Source organism: Cajanus cajan, chromosome 2 (assembly GCF_000230855.2).
Source record: "Cajanus cajan strain Asha chromosome 2, NIPB_CcT2T_4, whole genome shotgun sequence".
Classification (NCBI taxonomy): domain Eukaryota; kingdom Viridiplantae; phylum Streptophyta; class Magnoliopsida; order Fabales; family Fabaceae; genus Cajanus; species Cajanus cajan.
This window is the reverse complement of record NC_138518.1, coordinates 63,218,385-63,240,670: the sequence shown is the minus strand read 5'-3', so window position 1 is coordinate 63,240,670 and position 22,286 is coordinate 63,218,385. Positions and strand designations below refer to the sequence as shown.

The window sequence follows — 22,286 nt, the reverse complement described above, 5'->3', positions numbered from 1 at the left end:
ATGCTTAATACCGACGCTATTGCTATAAATATTGTATTGAGTGTGTTTGAGTATTCATCTCTTATTTCATGTCATGAGCTAGAGTGAGTAGTTTTCTCACTCCCCTTGTTCCATGTTGTTGCCATGAATGTTAATGTAAGTGAGGCCCATTATGATAATGATTATGTTAGTGACGAGACTTAATCCTTGTCATGGGAGTGCTCTGATAGGACATATGATATTGGAACTTAGGTTAGGGATGTTCATTATTAATTCTTATGATAGTATTTACTTTAATTTTATATTTTTGCTTTAGTATGGAGTTTGTTTAAGAGTTTGTTATGTGAAACTCTTTACCTCATGTATAGATTTTACTTTGATTATTTATGCATGGATTTGAATATTTTTATATTCTTCGTTGTGAATTTCAATTTATATACGTATGCGAGGTAGAGTGTGTCATAGTTGTACAATTAGTTTACTCAACAAGCTGTTGAGGGAGAAATCTTAGCAAGTGTCTAAGTGGAAATCACTAATAGTAGATCGCTATGTAGTGAGGAATTTGTATGAGCATGTTGCTAAAGGTGTAAGTTGAACAACAATGACTATGTTTAGTGGAAAATCTGACAAGGTTGTAGGGTTGGATGTAGCCCTATTTGGGGTGAACCAATATAAAAAATTAGTATGCAATCTTTCTAATTATATCTCCTTACTTGTTAAAGTTTCGTTATTGCTTTGTATATCTTTATTGCATAATCTGTTATTTCTTTAAACTACTTAGAAGATAACCTCATAAGAAAACTAAGTTTTTAAACACTCAGAAGATTCACCTTTTGAAGGATAGATTTTCATAACGAATAGATTTTTAAAAGAAAATAACAATTCAACTGTCTTTTTTTATTGCCTAACATTCACTTCATAAAAAACTTCTTATCAAACATTTCTTTTGGAATGAAACCAAACTCATGAATGTCAATGCATTCTGATTTGCTAATCGACAATAATTATAGCTAAGAACAAAACTTACAATAGAAAAAATAGATATATACAATTGAGACATAATATGGTAAAACAATTGCTAAAGAATAGAAAAATGTCCATTAATTATGTGAAGTTAAAAGAAAATTTATCAAATTATTTAATAAAATCCCTAGGGAGGAAATCAATATTTGAAACAGTGAGAAGAGTAGGATTTAAACCATTTAAAAACAAACAATTGATAGGAATCTAACCTTTTTATGATTAGAGATTCCATGAGGAGGATTCAAATGAATAAGAAGTCATTGATTAATTTTATTAGTACTAAAATTAATTTTAATTTTAACCTCTTTCTATAATATGAAAAAGTGCAAAATACTTCATTAATAATAGGTTAAGTTTTATAACAAAATTTTTAATAAATATGTCTTATAGATGACGTATGATCTATACACCGTAGTTGATGAAATTTCTATATGAATGTCAGGTGGATATACTTGTATGAAATCCTAACAAAATATCTAGAGTTCCCATATGTATCATACACACATGACTTAATAGTGCAAAATAATAAGAAACGGGATAGTATAATGTAATTGATATATACCACTAACGCACCTAAAGTGTTGTTGGGTTTGTATATTTTGTTACACAAATAACGTTATTTCATGTTTTTATTAATCAATGTTTGATTTACGTAATTTGCTAAATGATGTTTGATGCATTACATTTTATGCGAGAACTTAGAATTTTTTTTATTCTTTATTTCTTAAATGTTTAGCCTGTTGAGGTATATAGAAGATTTATGCAATTATAGGGTATCTTAAAAGGCATTTGTCCACATTGCTTGGTTTTACATCTTTTATAATGTTTAAAAATCAACTTATTTTAAAGGATTTCATAGTAAGAGGCAAAGGCCGGAGTACATGACATTGGGCCTTGTAGAACCGATTCAGTGCAAATCCAGAACTTATGTGACAATGGGCTTCAAAGAATTTTTATTTTCTAGTTTAATAATTTTTCAAAGTTTAATTTCAGTTTTAAATTTCGAATTTCCTAGATAATGTTTTTTTTATAACCGTTTTCTTGACTTTGTCTCGTAGCTTAAGATGTGATTACTGATTAGTGAAGTCTTATCTTTTATCCCACCATATGAAGGATGGGCTCGCGCACATTAGATTAAGCCTCATGGGCCAGATACAATGCAAAATCCAGCAATTCGTCCTGCTGCTGCTGCCCATGCAATAATGGGCTTCAAAGAAACTTGTTTTACGATTTAATATTTTTTTCCTAAGATATCAATATTGGTTAACACAAATAATAACAACTTGTATTTCTTAATCAATATATTTGGAATTCAATTCTCGATCTTTGATATGAAATAAATTATATTGAAAAAAAAATATCTAAGTGTGCTCACAATTTCCGATGCAAAATAGCCATTGTTTTTTACGGTTGATATTTCATACCAATATCATAATTAAAATAAATCAAAAAAATTATTTTAAATTTTAAATTTTAAATATTTTAGAGAAATTTTTTATGACCTTTTTCCTTTTTTTACTCTTACCCAAATATGCGGTTAATAGTACCTTATCTTTTATCCCACTATAAATTAACATTTTGTAACGTATAGGATTAAGTGATTTTTTTCTTCACTTGCAAAATAAATAAATTTCAATTATTTTCTTAATTTTAATTATCCTTAACATCTTAATTATTATCCAGTGATATAAATTTCTTTGTTTGCAAGAAAACTTTTTGTGCCTCTCGATCTCTCTAAATTCGTAGGTTAGAAAATTTGTCTTACTATAATTCTAATACCTGCTGTCTTGAGAAACTTGCTCATACCACAAATAAATCCTTTATCTGAGGCCTCAACATTATTTGTTCGCGATTTTAGCATCACAATTTACATATACTAGATAAATAAATTAAAAAAACTAATATAACTAGTTGAACGCAATTAAATATGCCTACACATGCATGAGCACAATCACTCTCTCTCACATTTAACAAATACAAACTAAAATTTACTAACTATAATTTTCACGTAAAATACAACAGAAGCAACGTACATTCTCCAACTGTAAGAAACACCCACACAAAAGTTTTCTAATAGGGGAAGCATCTGAGAAGTAACAGGATAATGTAAAATATTTCGAAACAAAATTCTTGATTTCTAGGGATAACCACTCCACACGGTTGACAAATCCGGCTAGCATCACCTAGATTCGTGCGCGAGACAATGTCAATTATAAAAGCATCAAACTGGTTGAGTTATATAATATAATCTTTGCAATCAAAATCCGATAGTACCTGCTCACGTAGTACCACAATTATAATAGAATTTGTATTAAAAATGTTTTTATGTTCCCAATATAATAAGTCAACTTCAGAGAGGCTGAGATGACTCTTTTAATATAAATAAGAATAATTCCATAAACCCCCGTTGCCTTCAGCTGCAGGGAATCGTTCAGCCTAGAGAAAAAAGAAAGAGAAAACCCGGAAACAGAGAAAAAGGAAGGGGTAGGGGATATGAAAAGAATCTATACATCTAGAAAGCTATCAAATGCCAAGAAATGTGTGTTGACCAAACCAATCTCGTGAGTCCCGTGAAGATGAATCCACACCAAATAGAGTTTGATAATGTAATACAACTACCACTACAGTTTAACTCTTCTCAAATGAATAAAAAATAAATTCGCTAAGAATCATGTGCTCCGTAATCTTAAAAAATCATTGCACTAAATTCTACATCAATATTGTTTAATTTAATCACAAGAACATTCAACAATCTGTACTAACAATCTCAGGTAAAACATTGGAAGTCAAACCAAATTATCTGCCAAATGCCATCATTGGATACAAAAAACAATTGCTATGCTATCCACCACAAAACCAAACAAAGCAGAAGCTTGCATTTTGAAAATGCAAGACGCTCATCGTGACTCAAGCAGGTTTTATCAGGTCAAGTTTAACAATTTAGCAACCTCCTTTAACATGTGAAGAAGCACGTATGTAGTATTTTATATGTAAGAAAATCAATGAGAAAAAATTATGGTGCAATTTTATATTAAATCTGACAACAAAATTTTAAGAGCAGCATGCGATGCATAGTGAAAATCACTAAGAATGTCTCACTCTTTCGAACCACTAGGCAGATAACACCTACATAAGATATCTCCTGAATCCTGAGCACATCCTCAATCTTCAGTTAGCATCTCTGAGAAACTTTTAACAATATCAAAATCGATAGAGCATTTACACTAAATTAGAACGGAGAGTAGTCTTTCAAGCTAGGCATGGATTGTATACTCTAATTACTAGCAACTAAAATTAACGCCACGGCATGGGTACAAACCACTCATACGCGCCAATTAATTAATTGCCAAAATAATGTTTGTAGTACTAATATATTCTAGGAAATGATTTTTTGTTGCAATGCTGGAGTAACTTGTGCAAGGATCAATTATTAATAACTCTTCCCTTACTCCGAAACAAAACATTTTATTAGTAGATAAAAGCAATTATATTACATGGATGAAGTTCTTTATGCTACATGCCAACCACTATCCAAATAGTTAAATATGTATAAAGCAGTACTGATCACATGATGTAGGGTCCTTACCCAATTTGCCCAACATATCTTGTAAAGAATTTAGCTAAATAGAGAAAATGCTTCTGACTAAACCATCAATCCCCTCCCATTTCAAGTAGCTACATCATCTTGAGTAAACAATCAATCAAATGTTACTTAAGTCAGAATCCTAACAGTAACATAAAAGCCAAATTTATATATGTACCCGTCAAAGCAAAATTCGTTTCAAAGAAAGAAGAGTGATAGAGAATTGAAATAAAATGACAACCAGTGTATAGAACCATCTCAACTTAAATCACAAGTTTGAAGTACTTTTACAATCAGTGTATTTGAGGGCTAAAAATGTTTTCCTGCAACCTTTTATGTTCCGAAACAAATGATGTTATTTATTTTATTAATATACGTATGTAATGCTGGCATTTTCAATTTTAGTATTTTGGTCAATAGTTTCACTGATAAACTGAACATTTATTTGCATACATCATGATATATTAAAAATGGCTTTTTCCAAATTTTTGACCAACATTGCTATTTGTTCTTGAACAGGCAACATTTAAACTTTGGCATCTTATAAATATTAAGAATAGAGTAATAACAAAATGGGATGGTTTTCTAAATTTCAATCATTAGGAATTTATTTCATAGATGCTTATATGCAAGAACAATTCAAGGTCCAGATGTTGAAATATTTGCATAACATAATATTAATGATGGATATAATAAACTAAATGCTCAAACTGTACATTTGGGTAACAATTCAAGAGAACAAGAGGTTTCACTTGCATCGATATTGTGGGAATAACTGGTTGCTGTCTTGCTGAACAGATTTTTAAGGTGAAAAGTGAAAACAAACAGACTTACAAGTTGATATCCTCCAGGTTAAAGCATTCATGACAAGGAAAATAATTCTGATCTCCTATTAACCTAAACACAATAACAGCATTGAGCCTTCTGGTCAAAATTAATCATCTGGGACGATTATGGCTTAATGAAGCAAGTTTAGAAGCCATGCCTCATAATTCTTAAATTTTTTTACTACAAATTCGTCAGGTCTTTCTTTTCTTAACTTCTTAAAATGCACATTTAAGTTTGGATTGAGAACAAAATTACATGCATGGAGAAATTTCTTTTTCAAGTGATTGCAATTTTTCTTTGTTTGGTAGCTCAGAAAAGTAGTGAAGATAGACAAATTTAGAAACAGAACATTCAAAATTATATCTATAATTCAAACATTCATTTTCTTCTTTCATCCAAAGGGCAATATAATGAGAAACACTACCTTTTACCTTGGCTATACTTACATTGACACCAAAATTTCAATGCGCAGTGCTTTTTCAATAGAATCACTATCTAAATATAAACGAAAGATATCTGAAAAAACAACTTTGAAGTTACAATCAAGATGTCAAGAGTCGAAACCAGGAGAAATTTTCTAACTATGAAGCACTACAAATCAAAGGATGATCAACTTTCCAATCAGAACAGCTAATCTAACACCAGAGAGCTAGCCCATCCTCATTATTCAATATACAAGATACAAAAGAACCCTATCACATTCAAAACAAAAGAAAAAATTGATCTTTCCATTTTGTACAGAGGACCCACCCAACAAGGCAGAACCAATAAACTAAACATAAAAATAAAAACAACAACTCACCTCCACAGAGGAGACAAACAAATATTTCTTCCCATCAAAACTGATACTTGCCATCATCACCTGACCCGGTTGTGGTTGTTGGTGCCACGCAGAACCCGAACCAAATTACAAGCATTCCTCCTCACTTTCTCGTTATCATCTTCCACGAACCCAATAGAAGCTTCCAGAACCCCTTCTTCCAGAGCCACTAAAACCATTTGCTGGCTATAAAAACAGAGCGAAGTGAGTGCCAACAGCGCATACTGAACCCCCCTGGAGCTTCCATTCCTCAAAACGCGAGCAAGAATATGAACGCAATTCTCATAACCTTCCATTTGCTCTCTCCCTTCCTTGCACTTGGCCAAAACGCCGATAACCTCAACACCGCGTTCAAGCCCAATTTCAACGTTCCTGAACAAAATCGGCACCGCGCCGCAATCCACGGCTCTTCTCCGGTTATCCGGAAAAGAGCAGAGCGCGTACAGCGCGGTGGCGGCCTCCTTCCTCTCCCGGCCCTTGCCGTCGCGGAGGATGGCCACCAGCGCGCCGATCGCCGCGGGGAAGGCGCCGATGGTGGCCTTGTTGACCTCGACGACGGCGAGGCTGGTGACGATGGTGGCGGCCACGGCGCGGGAGTCCGGCGAGGCGGCGGGGCGGCGGAGGACGGCGACGACGCGCGCGACGACGCCCTCCGCGACGAGGCCGACCTTGGAGTCGTCGTCGAGGGAGAGGTTGAGGAGGAGCGGGAGGGCCTTGTCCTGGAGCGCGGGGTGGTCTACGGCGGCGAGGAGCGCGGGGACGGCGGCGGAGTCGGCGAGGCGGCGGCGGAAGGCGGAGTCGCGCTTGGAGAGGCGCGTGAGGTGGCGGAGGGCGTCGATTTTGGAATCGAGTGGGGAAGAGGGCGAGGCGAGGGTTGAAATTAGGGTTTCTGGTTGGGAAATGGTGTGGTGAATGGGAGCGAGGAGGGCGTAGTTGGAGATTAGGCTTCGGAGGGAGTGGTTGGGGATTAGTGAAGGGTGCTCCGGGAGGGGTAGTTTCGTAATTGGACACGTTCTGTGGCCTGCGTCGAGCCAACGTTGGATTGAGGAACGCTCGAAGGTGTGCCCCGAGGACAGTATTACAGGGTCCGACATTATTTCCAGCGAAATTGGACACTTGAAGTGGTCTGGCAGATGAATCGCCATTGAATTGATGCTACTGTGCTCTCACTCTTTACTTGTCAAAGTGTGACCGAGAGAGGGTTTATGGGGTTTTTGCTTTTTACGCCTCTATCTCTATTCTAGTATTCTATATCCCACTTCCGCCATTGCTCCTTTTTAGCTTCTTCGCAGGGAGTTATAATTCTCGGACAACAATACCCTCCCTCCAACGCACTAATCTCCACCATGTCATTTTCCTCATTCTGGATTGTCTTTTTATACTTTTCATTATATACTAGTTTATTCACCTTCTTTTTCTTGCAAATTATTCATACATATTCTTATATGTGAAAACACATATCATAAACCAAATCTTTGGGTCCAAACCATCAAATCCTCAATTACATCCTGTTTAATTCAATTTAATGTTTAATTTTTTATCCTCAATTAATGATAAAAATCAAATTTATATAAGTTATATAAATTGAAACAGATTTTTACCGAATTTAAAAGTTTATGACTGTTAGTGACAACTGCTATATATTAAAAATATAAAATTAATGATTGTGTCAGTCACAAAACTTTTACAACAATTAAAAAAAATTTCTCGCAATTCAAAATCACTTTAAATAATTTGACATAAATTACAATTTAGTATGTCCTTTCCACACAATTGAGTAAAAATAAAATGTGTGCGAGACTTACAACTTTTTTTTTCTTACAACTAAATAACCCACTTTTTTTTCACTTTTTATATCTATCTTTTTAAATATTTTTTTCACTTTGTAGTGTGTTTATAAATCTATAGTATGATCGGGAGTATAGAATATATCTTATTAAAAAATTCAAATTATTTTAAAAGTAAATATTAAATGAATTTAATTATTTTTTAATATAATAAGGATTTTTAATTGAAAATTTATATTTAAACTTTTAATTAATGTATATTTATGAACACGACTAAATCCTAAACCTTAAACTCTGAACCTTAAAAACTTAAACCCTAAATTATTTTATACTAAGTTTGATTCATAGATTAAAAATAATATAACTTCACATATATATATATATATATATATATATATATATATTTAATTACCAGTACATTGTCACTGGCAACCAATCAGATTTTTTAAATTATTTTATTTTATTTTTATTTCATTAAATAAGTAACTGACATTATATTATTAAAAGATCTGATTGGTTGTCAGTGTAAAAAAATTTTACACTGACAGTGTATATGTGATTAACTTTTATATATATATATATATCAAGTATTACTTTTATCATAATTATAAAATAAAATAAAGTTCTACCTTTAAATATATTAACTAGTAAGTTTTTATATCCTTAATTTACTAAGTCTATTAATGAGTTATCTAATTATTTTACATGAAAGTGAATGTGACATTCTCTATCCCACATGTTAACTTAACTTGTAAATTAATGGATATGGAACAAGATAACAGAAATAATATTACTAAATAAAATTAAGTTCGCAAATCCTATCGAATAAAGGTATCACATAAACAACGAAACCAAAACAATAATTAAAATAAAGGTCTAATAGAATGAATACAAAGTAGAATCTAGCATAAGGTTCTCACATGAAGATCAACTAACAAAAATAATATCCTAACTACTAGATTTAATGTCACATTTTATCATAGCACAACCTAGTATAAGGCCTAAGTCTCATCATCCTCATGATGAACCTCACCTACAAGTATACACCAAGCACCAACAAAAAGAAAAGAAAAGTGAGATACATCTCACTTTGGCTATTAGTGTAATTTATGGTCGGATGGCTGTACACAAAAAATATTATATACACATTTACATATATGGATCAACAGATAAACAATTGCACATTCAACTATAATCTCACAACTCATCATAGGCATTATTTATGATCCACAACCATTCAATACACAACCATCATGTTCACAGCAATGCAATTAACACAAACTTCCTAAACTATATGCATTTCACACAAGATGCAATGCATACTCATATCTCATATTCAACTTAAAATATCACACGATTATAACTAGCTAGACAATCTCACCTAGATCTTAATATTGTAATAATTACAAATGGATAACCAATCTCATCCAAACTTTAATATCGTAAAAATTATAATTTGTAAGACAATCTCGTCCAGACTTTAATATCGTAAAAATTACAATTGGTTAAGAAAACTTGTTTAGACTTAAATATTGCAACAATTACAACTTATTAGGTAATCTCGTCCAAACTTTCATATGACAACAATTACAACTTGTTAGGAAATCTCGCCCAAATTTTCATATTGCAACAATTATAGTTAACTAGGCAATCTCGCTCAAACTTCAGCATCGCAACAATTACAGCTAACTAGGCAATCTCATACAGACTTTAATATTGCAACAATTACAACTGACTAGGCAATCTTACCTAGACTTTAATATAACAACAATTACAACTGGCTAGACAATCTCATCCAAATTTCAACGCAACTAAGCCTCATCTTAGACTTCACATTACGTGACTACCACATGATCCACTTACAAGAACAACACATTGTATCACACAAAAGTCACATGTTTGTAGTTCAAACACAACAATGTTCACAACATCATCCAATAACAACATCATCTCTCTTCCCATGTCTTCTATATCTCATATTCTCTTTTTGTTTTTGTTCATCAATATTTGTTTTAAAATGTAATATTGAAATATCAAAATTGTAAACATGTATTAAAAATATATTTTGATAATTATACCGATTAATAAATATATCATAACTTTGAACATATTCAAATTCAATAACATGAATGAGAAAATATAAAGACAAAAGATTGTATGTAGAGAAATATTACTTACAAGGACATGCATGAAACCATAATCAATTGTTTATTAAAAGATTGAAATGTTATTGATTTTATTTTTTTCATTCAAACTTTGTCATTTATGTTAATTTTTATTAATTGTATTTGTAAAAAAAATCATATTGTCCTTTGAAGTCTAACAAAATCATTTCAAATCTTATAAAATTTTAAGATACAAATCTATTAAAATCCATATTACAAAATCTTGATTAAAAAAGTTTTAAAAAATATCTTAAAAGTCATTACATTTTTACAAAGTCTTTTGAATTTTTTTTAAAAGTGATTAAATTGTTATAAAGTCTTTTAAAGAGTACAAAAAAAATTTGTGCAAAAAAATTCTTATAAAATCGCAATCCAATACACCTCCCTAATTCAATAACATATTTCTCTTTACATTTAATATCACCAATTTAATTTTCTAAAATTATAGATAAATTTTCCTAAAATTGTGAGTATTTTTTTGTTGAAAAAAAATGAAACATTACCTATCAGTTAATTAATTGCTGGTGATTAATTTATTTTACAATAATTTTAATTATATAAATTTTATTGTAATATTTATATAAACTAAAAATAAAATTTTGGTGTCCCTTAAAATATAGTCACTAGAAATCGCCCATCTTGACTATGACCAGGGCCATTACTCTTATTGAGAAGTTTTTCAAAAAAAAAAGTATGTGAATGAAGACATTAAAAAATCTTGAATTAATTTGAAGAGATGATCTTTAATCTTAAAAACAGATCTCACAAAAAATTATCCACGTATGATTATTACATGTGAATCACTGCCCATTTAATAAGTGTTAGACTAGTTTTACAGATGCTAAATGTTGGTTTATTATTTTGTTTTAACTTTAGAGTTTGATAAAATATAGAGAGAAGGGCAATGAAGACTTTCCATGGGACGATGTGCCATCATGTTTTCAACGTTGTGTGGTTCTGTCGGTTACTTTACCGGAAACAAGAGGGAAAGAGAATGGCGTTTCTTTTCAAAGTATGTCCAATTCTCCATTATCTTTTTCAATTCTTGACAACAAAGCATGAGTACTGTAACATGACACGTCACGTAATGCTTCTATGCTTCTTTTTTTATGAATACCAAGACATCAATCAATAAATAATTTATTACGTTTAATATCAATAAATAATGTATAAAATATGCTTTTGCCCATTTTAAATTTGTCAAATTTAATTTTTGTCTCTTCAAATAATTTATTATATTTTAATTCTTCTAATTTAAAGATGTAGAACTTTATGTATTTTAAATTAGAGAAAATAAAATAATTCAATAAAATTCAAGGGATTATAACTAAATTAAAAAAATTTAGGGAGTAAAAGCATATTTTTCCATAAATAATTTATTACGATAATGAAAAACATGAAATTAAGAAGTTATAAACTTTAACTTCATTCAATGATATTAAAACGAGACAAACGTAAAAAAAAATATTTTATTTTATTTTATTCACGTGTCAACATTAATTAAACTAATTTTATTTTATATGATGTTGAAAGTTTTCTATTGACTACATTTGTTTTACAATATTTTCTTAGTAAATATTCTTTAAACCTTTGAACTTAATTTAGAGAATACACAAGCTTACTTAGATGTTAATGCGATAAGATTAGACTATAATATATATATATATATATAATACTTTGTTATATAAATTTAAATTAATAAATAATATATTATTATTAATATATGTTAATTTAAATTAATGTAATAAATTATCAAATAATTTTTAAATTTTATAAAAATTTATAAATTTGGTTTATTTATTAAAAAATTTAATTTAGCACTTCAATTATTGTATAAAAAATAAATAAATTGTTAAAATTCAATATAGATAATGAATTATTGAATTCAATTAAGTAACTTTACTTAAAAATTATTTTAATAATAATTACTAAATCTTATATATATATATATATATAGAAATAATATTTTTTACTTTTTAAAGAAAATATAAAATTAAAATTATAATTCAACTCTAGACCACTTTTTAGAAGACAATAAATAAATAATTTTTTAACTATAATATTAATACAAAATATCTATTTTAATCTTTATTAGAAACTGAATACATGTAAGATGAGTATTTTTTTCTTAATATAATATATTTCATACTCAAGAATAGAATTTAATTTTTAAATAACTTGATTAAGAAATATAAATAGCTATTATTTGTGTTATAGTGATTAAAAAATAAAATAAACATATATTACTAACATTTGTAAAGTTTTTTTTTTTAAAATTGTAATTTAATCACAAATTATTATAAATAATACGTTTATCTTTTTTAGTAATAATCACTTTAAAAATCTGAAAATCACATTAACATTAGTTCCTAATGATTGATAAAGTAAAAAATAGTAGTGCATATCTTATTTTAAATACTATATGTTTTCATGTGTTTGATTAGATGTACTCGATAATTTAACATATAATGTTATTCATTTTTATATAAAATAGAAAACTACAGTTTTAATTTTTTTTATTAAAAGATATCTTGATATATAGTATTCGATTAGTTGAATAAAATTACTACCAATATATATTTTTTACTTTGGTATAAATCACTTTCTATACAGTATACTTATAAAGAATTGAAAAATGTTCAAATGAAAACTAGATTTTAAAAAATATTTTTTTTATCAATATTCATATATTAAAGTAAATATGTATATTTTAACATTTATCACAAGAAATTCAGTACTTAATATAATCGTTTTTTTCCCCTTCTATGATTATACTTTTAATAAAAACGTATCAATTATAACAGACTCATTCACGATTTTAGTAATTTTATTGGCATAATAAAAAAATATTACCTTTTTTTTATTAAATGGAACGATTTTAAGCATAAAATAATATCTTTATTCATGGCTTCATTTTTAAGACTGAAATCGAGATTAAATATTCATCCTTAATTAACAAATATAACCGTTAAACTATTCTTACTAATGATTTTTTTAATTTATTTTTAGTCTTACTAAAAACATGAAATACCACTAAAGAAAACTTAAAAAAAAAAGTGATTTATAATACAGTAACTTTTTTCCAATAAAAACACTCAAGACATTGTTTAAGAAATTAATAAATATTTTATTAAAATAATAAAATCTTTTCTGTTTGACTCCTTAATTAAGATACCGAATATATAGTGTTTGCTTTGTTTTTTCATAACTGCAACCGATAATTTTTATCTTTTCATGATTAATTTATTTTTAATTAAATTTTATATTAATTTTTTATCAGTAAAAATTATAAAGACAACAATAAAATTATAAATTTTTTTGTATATATTATTTTATATTATATTTTTATTTATAAAAATTACAATGAGAATAACATTTGAACTTAAAATCACTTGTCATTAGAAAAACTCTAATAAATATAGTATTTGTTTTGAATCCTTATTACAAATAAAACAAAGAAGGAATCTTTCATGTTGAAAATGAAAAAATGGTAGAAATTTTATTTAAACGAATGGAACGTGTCCAAAATCCAAATTCTGAAAATGAAAATTACACGAAGGGGCAATAATCTAATCTAATGAAGACAGAAGATAAGGACAATAAGCAACGTTAATTTGGGGGAAAAAGTTAGAAGAGTTGCATTGAAAGTGAAATGGCGATATGTGTAACTCAATTCGACGTGGCTGTGGGGCCCACCGGTGATTGAGTAAGGGCAGTAGTCAACAATTGAAAACTCCCAAATTTGTGAGCCAATCACGCTCTGTGCGACACGTTTCTCTCCTCTCTCTTTCCATTTCTTTCTCCTTTTCTTTTCATCCTTCTCTTTCTTTGCTTCGTATTTTACGTATGTGGAATGTGGATACACATCCACAATTTTATTTTTAGCAATTTTTTGTGACAAAATATAATGCTATTTTTCAAATAAATATTTTGAAAGATGAAAGGTGTTATGAGGTGGTTTCCACGTTTGATGCCTAATTGATTGGCAACACTGTTTAGTAGTGGCCCAACGCGATTATTGTCTTAATCAATATCTCATGGAATGAGATGTATGGTAGGATATGAATAAAAAGGAAATACGATAAATAGTAATAAAAACAAATAGAGAAATAAAGCGAATAATAATAAGTGAGAATTATAATAATTTTTTTGACATTTGGTTTGGGAGAAATAAAAAAATATAAATAATTAATTTTAGTTTTTGAAAATTGATTTTTTATTTAATAATTTTGTGGGTTTCTAACTATTGCAAATAAACCACCACAAAATGTGTAATATATAGCTCTTAAGTTCCTTTAACCTTTATTAGGATACAAACTAATTTATTCTTTAAGAATTAAAAAATGAGTTGAATTGGGTTGAATCTATTTTAAGATTAGATTAAAAATTTCAATTCAATTCAGCTTGTAGTGATTGTATTTGAGTTGAGTTGAGCCACTTTTTTTTAAAACAAATAAATAAATATAAAACAATAGATGATTCATAAGTTAACTTACCAAATAAATAAAAATAAAATAAAATAAGGTAAACATAAAACTTTAATAGGATTGAGCTTGACACTCATTAAAAAAAAATAAAGTCTAAGTCTAAGTTATTTACTTGTTATATACCTTATTTGAATGTTTGTTTGATCTGCATAAAGGATTAACCTAATTTGAAAGTTTTTTTTTTTTTGTGATAAGGCCAATAAAAAGACCAAAATGACTACTAATCTAAATAAGCCTATAAGCTTAAGTATGCCTATTAGTAATCATATAATTTTATACTATTATTTTAAATAATAAAAAAATTATGTATTAATACAATAGATAATATTAATTATATGTATTAAATAGATCAACCTATTAGACTTAACCATTCCTAAAAGTTTAAGACTTGACCTTTTTATTTAAATAGACTTTTTTAAACGATCAAGCATTTTTTTAAAATAAATAAATGAGTTAAGTTAAGTTTGATGCAAGTTAGGTTGGTGGCCTTTGACCTATCTCCACTCTTTGTCATAATCACAAGAGTGTTTATCTTAACATTTTTTTTATTACAGAAATTATCATCAAGGGTCAAACAAATGTAGAATAAAACAATAAAATAATATGAATCTAAAATACTTCATAAAATTTTATGTCCAATTAACATTAAATTAAATTTTAACAAGAACATAAAAAAATTATTGGTTAACTCAATCCAACTTGTCTTTTGACTCATTGGATTAATGAGTTATGCATATTGGGTTATATGGATTGAAGAGTTAAATTACCTAACTTAACACTTTTTTTGACAAGATAAGTGAGTTAACCCTAAGTTCAACCCACTTTGACATCCTAGCCTTTATATGAGTCAAAGTGGATGACTACTTTATTTGAGTGGGTTCCTAGCTTTAGATAGAGTTAGACATGAAAGTTGACAAATTATCTAATGATTGAAAATCATCTTTGTTATCTACAATCTAAGAATGATCTAGAATGCCTTGTCATACAACCTTTAAAATGATATCATAGGTTAATAAAAGGAGTTTTTTCCTTCAATAATGATGAGATATTTTTCTAAGAGTGAGTTCTTCCAGGCCTTTCTTGCTAATGGTGAAAGTATCCCTTAAGCTAAGGTTAGGTGATGCCTCTTGTTTTTCATTCTCGGTTTTGATTTTAATGTTGCCTCTTGAAGTAAAAGGGTCATTTATTAGGCCTTAAGTGACTCATCTTAAAAGAACTGTGCTTAATCTTGATAAATTGAGATGCTAAGGTGACTATAATGTTTTTGTTTGGTGGAGGATTAATGAGGTCACATGCAATAACTTTTGTTTCCACCCTTTGTTTTTTTTTTTTCCTTCAAAAAATTATAGTTTGGTGTTGTTATATAGGTATTTTGGGGAACATATGTTTCATGTATTGGGTTTGTTTTAAATGTCTTACCATGATTACCAATTTTTACCATAAACTTGTCCATAATTATTGAGATATTTAAATTTCATATTATTGTGTTATTTGTACAAGGGAAATTAGTTTTCTTTAACTTAATTTTTCTTGCTTGTATGATCCTTTTTATTATTTGCTCTCTCTCTCTTTTTTTTTTCTTTATAGTTTTCTTTGTAGTGTTTTAAAATTCAACTCAAATTAGTCATTTCGATCGATACTTAGATGTAAAATCAATTCGAGCTAACAATCAGGTTAGACCTCTACTGAGTCAACAATTTGTCCAAGTTTAAAAATAATTTTTTATTTTCCTTTTGTTTCTTATGATAATGTTCTTCACACTAGTGAAAAATTGACTTTTAAAACTTATTATTTTTGACCTGCAAGATCGATTATACAACCAATTTTATACTTGCTAATGTTATAGGGGAGAACTTTTAAAATCAATTTTGGACCGATTTTAAAAGTAGGATACAAAATTGGTGGGGCAACCAATTTTGTATATCCCTTCAACAATCATTGACACCACCCACCCCACCACAAATCCTATAGCTAGTCACCAACCCACTTCCCCACCTTCAAACCTATAGGAGGAGGAGGAGCCTAAGCTTGAACCTGCATCTTGAGCACGTTTAATTGATTGCTTATGCATTTATTTAGTATTGCTCAAACATTATTCGTGTTCTTTTCTACGATCAAGAAGCAACCTTGAGGACTTCTTGGATCTTGTGCTTGTTCATCAAGATGGCATGGCTCCACCAAGTCCTTCCCCAGACAATGACGATGTGCACCTTGTCAACAACTTCACGGGTCACCTTGCCCTGAGGCAACTTGTTGTCGGAGTTGTTGACCATGTCAACAATAGCAAGCCATATAAAAAATCTTACCAGACAATTTGCCACCTTTCTCACATAGTCCCAAACTCTTACAATTGATGTGGTGCAAGGTGGCATTAGGGCACATGGCATAATGCTCAAAGAGGTGTTGCTTCACTACTAAAATGGGGAACTTGAAGGTGGTTGTGACTATGTTTGTGTTTGTTGGAAAGGGTACATGGTTGTAGAATTGCATGATTTGGGAATGGGCACAAAGGCGTCGGGGTTCGGCTTGGTGCGATGCATAATTTTACAAAATGATGGTAGAGAGTGAAGGGAAAGTTACAATATTACATATTTTGTGTGTGTTTATAATCCTCAATGAAAATTAGTTACTATTTTTGATAATGATTATTTTGTATTAATATCATGATTACCAAAAAAAATTCAATATTTTGTACAATCAATTTAATAGATACCAATTTTTTATTTGTAATTGATTTAATATATAAGTCTCATATACAAAACTGGTTAATGCAATAGTTATTTTGTATGTACTTTTAGAATTGGTCATAGTGCAATTGATTTTAAAAGTGATGAAATTAATGTCATCACTTCTTCTATTAAATTGGTCCCTTTATTACAATTGATTTCATATCTTTGGCATTGTTTCACTTTTTTTTCACTAGTATAATTTCCTTTATTTTAGTTATATATATATATATATATATATATATATATATATATATATTTATTTATTTATTTATTTTATGCTCTTTACAAGGATAAGGACATGGGTTTCACACCATCTCTTTGGAGATAGTTGTTACTTGGACGTCATTTCTACTATAAAAGTTGTGATGAGAAGAGGGCATGTAACTAATCACTTATGAATTAACTATAAAGCTGTTAAAATGACTTAACCATTTTAAAGTTGTTGAGATCTTCCTTTAACCTTCAACAAAGTAAATTGTCTTTATCAAAATGTTTCAATAACATTCACCTTTGGAAGCTTGAATTGAATCTGATATTTTTATTTATGCTTTAACATTTGAATAACTTATTATGACCGATATTGGGGGGTTTTGTCACCTCTAAATTCTAATCAAGCTAATTAAGGGAGTGCTTTTGGGGTATTCTACTAGTTGGTTTGGTTTTTGTAGCTCTAACACATGCAAACGGTGTTGTGCCAAGAAGCCAAGGGGACGGGATAACAAGGGGAGGACTTTAATTTGGCTTCAAGGTACCTTTCAAATGAGGTGATCTTTAAATTTTTCGTGTACGGCTTTACAAATACATCTGCCTCAAATATGTGTGGATATATATAGATCACCATTCTTTTTCAAAAAAAAAAAGAAAAATCTAAATTCTTTCTCTACAATTATTTTAAATATTCTATGAATTAATATAAAATGAATATGTTAATTTTTAATACATTAAATCTGCTTCTTTTTCATTTAATGTTATCTTTATAAAGTTTTAATATCATTATATTAAGAAAATGTTGCAAAATAATAATGATATCATTATAAATTAAGTATATATATATATATATATATATTATTTTGAATTGTAAGATTATGCATGTATACTAAAATGTATCAAATATGAAAGAGAAATGTATATTAATTTACTATTTTGTTATTGTGTCCTTCTGATTTACTTTTATTTGTTAAATCCGCGAGAGCCTTTTTTTTTTTTTTTTTTTTTTTTTTTTTTTTTTTAAAGATAATCAGTTATTTGTTTTGTCTCTCTCTTTTTTTATTTTTATTTTTTAGCTTTCCTATTAATAAAAAAAAAAACTTAAATTGTAGTTTTTAATTTTTGTAAAAGAATTATAGCACGTATCTGTAGCTAATCCACTTTATACGGGCATCTTCCCATGCATTGGATGACATAAAGAGGATAATATATAAAATAGGGTGAGGCATGCATAACGGGAGGATGAAAAGCTAATTAATACTGTTTTCTATTCTATTTGATGCATGATCATATAAAAAGTTAATAACCCAAATGCATATTTGATTCGTGAGGTGCATGCTCCAATAGTGGGGTTGGATGGTTGTAGTGGTTTATATATATAGATAACTAGATAAGGAATGGTGTTGTGGTGCTGAAAATGATAGTTATAACTCACTAGTGGCAATGGTTACAACTTACAAGGCAAATACGAGGGTGATGATGGAGAGATTCGTAATTAAAAAGTTGCAACCACATCAGCAAAATATGAAAACTGGTAATGGAGATCATAGGAACATTAATTATTGGGTGCGGAGAGGGTAAAAACGAATTGAAATAATTATGCTTTATTTTAAATATATATAATAATGTTTGTGTTGGGTTTATTTATTTGACTAAAGTCCATCTTCATATTGAAAGTTAATTTTTCTTTTTCCTCGAGACAATTTTGTTTGAAATACGGTTATACTAATCATGTTTTTAACAATAAAAGAATTGAACTTTGATTTATGACACTGTAATTTGTGAGACTAGTTTGTTACTAATTACTATACATGACACTGTAATTTGTGAGACTAGTTTGTTACTAATTACTATACTCAACCCTTTTTGGTATTGAAATCTTATTTAAGATTTTACTGTAAAATAATATATTTAGTTACATTAATTAATAATATTTTATATTTATTAAAAAAGTGGGCTTGCACGAAATTGTTTCTTGATGGTGTCTTATATAAGATATTGAGTGTGGGTAAATTTTTTATAAAAAATAAATAAATATTGTTCTCATAGGAGATAGTATTTCCTCCTCTTTTTTTTATCTAGAAAAATACTTGTAAAAAGAGTTTTGATGCTTAAATTACTATTTTATATTTTTTATATCTCTTAATATTTATAGTATACACTATCTTATTTATGAATTGGATATTTGTTATGATTTTTATGTTATGAATGTTGCAACTCAACTTATCTTTTTTCATTGAACCTTCATAAGAAGTGACTTTATTTTAACCAGTATAGTGTGCCCATATCACTGTCATTGAGTATATCATTTGAATATTATCTCAATATTTTGTATCCTTAACCGAGTTTAGAATTTAGGATTTAGAGTATACTAACTCGGTCATGTTAGTATAAATATTATTATAAAACATCCTTTAAAATTATGTGTTAATAATAAACTAATTGTTAAGATCGAGCATAGCAATATATATAATATAATAGGAAAAGAATTATAGATGCCTTATTTGCAGGGCAACTGGTGTAAACAGGACAAACAGGGCGTGATCCGAACAAGTGTAGTAAACAAAGTATATATGTTTCCACTATTGTATGATTGTGTGTATCAGGTACCAAGCAACAAAAAAATGCCGCTAATGAAGCCAATAGTGTGTTAAGTATTGAAAAGGACATGTCCAACATAGAAATGGATATAAACTAAAATATAGGGATTATTGAGTATGAATCAGCTTCCAAGTACCAAGGAAGATTCTCATCTTTTGCCAAAATTACATGGCTCTGCCAATACATTTAGTCCCACGAAATGTGCAATAATCTTATTTCGCATGGGTATTGATAATTTACATTTTTTTTATATTATTATGATTTTTAATATATTTCTTAATTATTTTTAAATTTGATTAAATATTTGTTTATATATATATATATATATATAATTTTTGTGAGAAATATAAATTGTAAAAAATATTTTATATTACATTCAACAATTATTAATTTTATTTTAAAAATATGTTTTCATCATGAAAGAAAATATTAATAACATTAATTATTTTAAAAAAAATTAGACCCATAAGAGTGCTCATGACTCGTCATGTTCTACATATCAACCAGGCTGAACTCCAAAGGACTTTTGATTAATTTGGTTTAAAAAATTAGACCTGGTATATTTTAAGGACAAATTAGAGTTATATTTTAGATCATCTCAACCTGATTTAATTTTATATATTCTTTAAAAAATTAATTTTTTTTAAAAGTTATGTGTTAATGATACAACTTGTTGACATAATAAATAATGTTTTAATTGTCATGGTATAGTTTTGATGTTGATATAACTTATCTTAAAATATATATCGTATAATATACTATGATTGAAGGTGAATATACTATTTTAATTAGTTTTATGATTTAAGGATATAATATTAAGAATACAGTGTTTTAATAAATTAGAGGTTACTATGGTAGCATTTATGAGCGAAAACAACATTCTATCTTATTCAGAAAGAAAAATGATGTTGGATCAGTGAAGTCATCATGCAACAACTGTGTCGAAGGCGATGATGACATTGAATCTCAATGATAAGAAGGAGTGGACAGAAAGAGGGGTATGTGCATTGTTACTTTGAATGGATAAGAATAAGTCTGCAATGTGAGCCTCAGAGACAAAATTTGGAAAAGACTTAACCTTTTTTTATGTTTCTACTTTGTAGCTATATAGAGAGGAAAAGAAAAATGGATGTGGGGTTGTGATGAGGTTTTGTTTGTCAAAGAGGACAGAAACGTGGTGCATGGGAAGCGACATGTGCAAAGCCGTTGGAGCCGTTTTTACTGGTATATAACATGCCCCGTCATAGATAGATATATATATGCAACTACTTTCGCCTTCTAGGTTCCAAATTTCTAATACTCAACCCTAGTAGTAGTTTCTAGTTATTATATCAATATTATTCAACATATTCTTTACTCATAACCACTGAATGTCAAACACTTCATATCGATATCCCATCATAAAACAATGTAAAAACTAAAATAATATATGTACTATTAACTTTAAAATAATGAGATAGTTATACAAATTAGTTAAAAAGAAAAAATATATTTTAATAAATTATTTAAGAGATAATAAAAATCCAAAAAATGTGAACACGTATCCCTTTCAATAATGTTATAGATTTATGAGCAATAGCGGTCAGAGCTGTGGAGACAAGGCGAATAAGGTCATGGCGTTAGGCTCCCAAATATATAAATTTTATATTTTATATATTTTAATAAATTATTTTTATTAATTTAAATTATTAGATAATAAATTCAGTTATAAAGTGTTGTATCATATATTATTATTATCAAGGATGGATTTACGTTGTGCACAGTGGCACAAATACTCCACTAACTTTTTGATATTTAGTTATATTATAATAATAATAATAATAATAATAATAATAATAAATTAAGTGGCACAAATATTTATTATTATTATTATTATTCTCACACTTATCATATAAAAAATTAAGTGTTTTTAATCTTTTCTGTATTTTTAATTTATAAAAGGAAGTTACAGTCAATATATTATATTTTTGAAGTATTTATTTTATAATATATAATATTTTTTATTTCATAAAAATAAGTCTTAAAATAAATATCATGTTAATTTTTTAATATAATATTAGTTATCTATTTTTAATTT

At 28.6% G+C, this 22,286-nt stretch overlaps 1 protein-coding gene across 1 annotated transcript; it reads right to left on the bottom strand.

Annotated features, from left to right (window-relative positions):
* Window positions 1-5,963: 5,963 nt before the first annotated feature.
* Window positions 5,964-7,602, bottom strand: PUB8 (plant U-box 8). Its single transcript, XM_020346324.3, has one exon. It carries the CDS (start codon window positions 7,376-7,378, stop codon window positions 6,272-6,274), a length of 1,107 nt encoding a protein of 368 aa, XP_020201913.1. The 5' UTR covers window positions 7,379-7,602; the 3' UTR covers window positions 5,964-6,271.
* Window positions 7,603-22,286: the final 14,684 nt, after the last annotated feature.

Excerpts from the sequence above, each read along its gene's own strand:
- PUB8 (XM_020346324.3), bottom strand. The coding sequence starts at position 7,378 with ATGGCGATTCATCTGCCAGACCACTTCAAGTGTCCAATTTCGCTGGAA.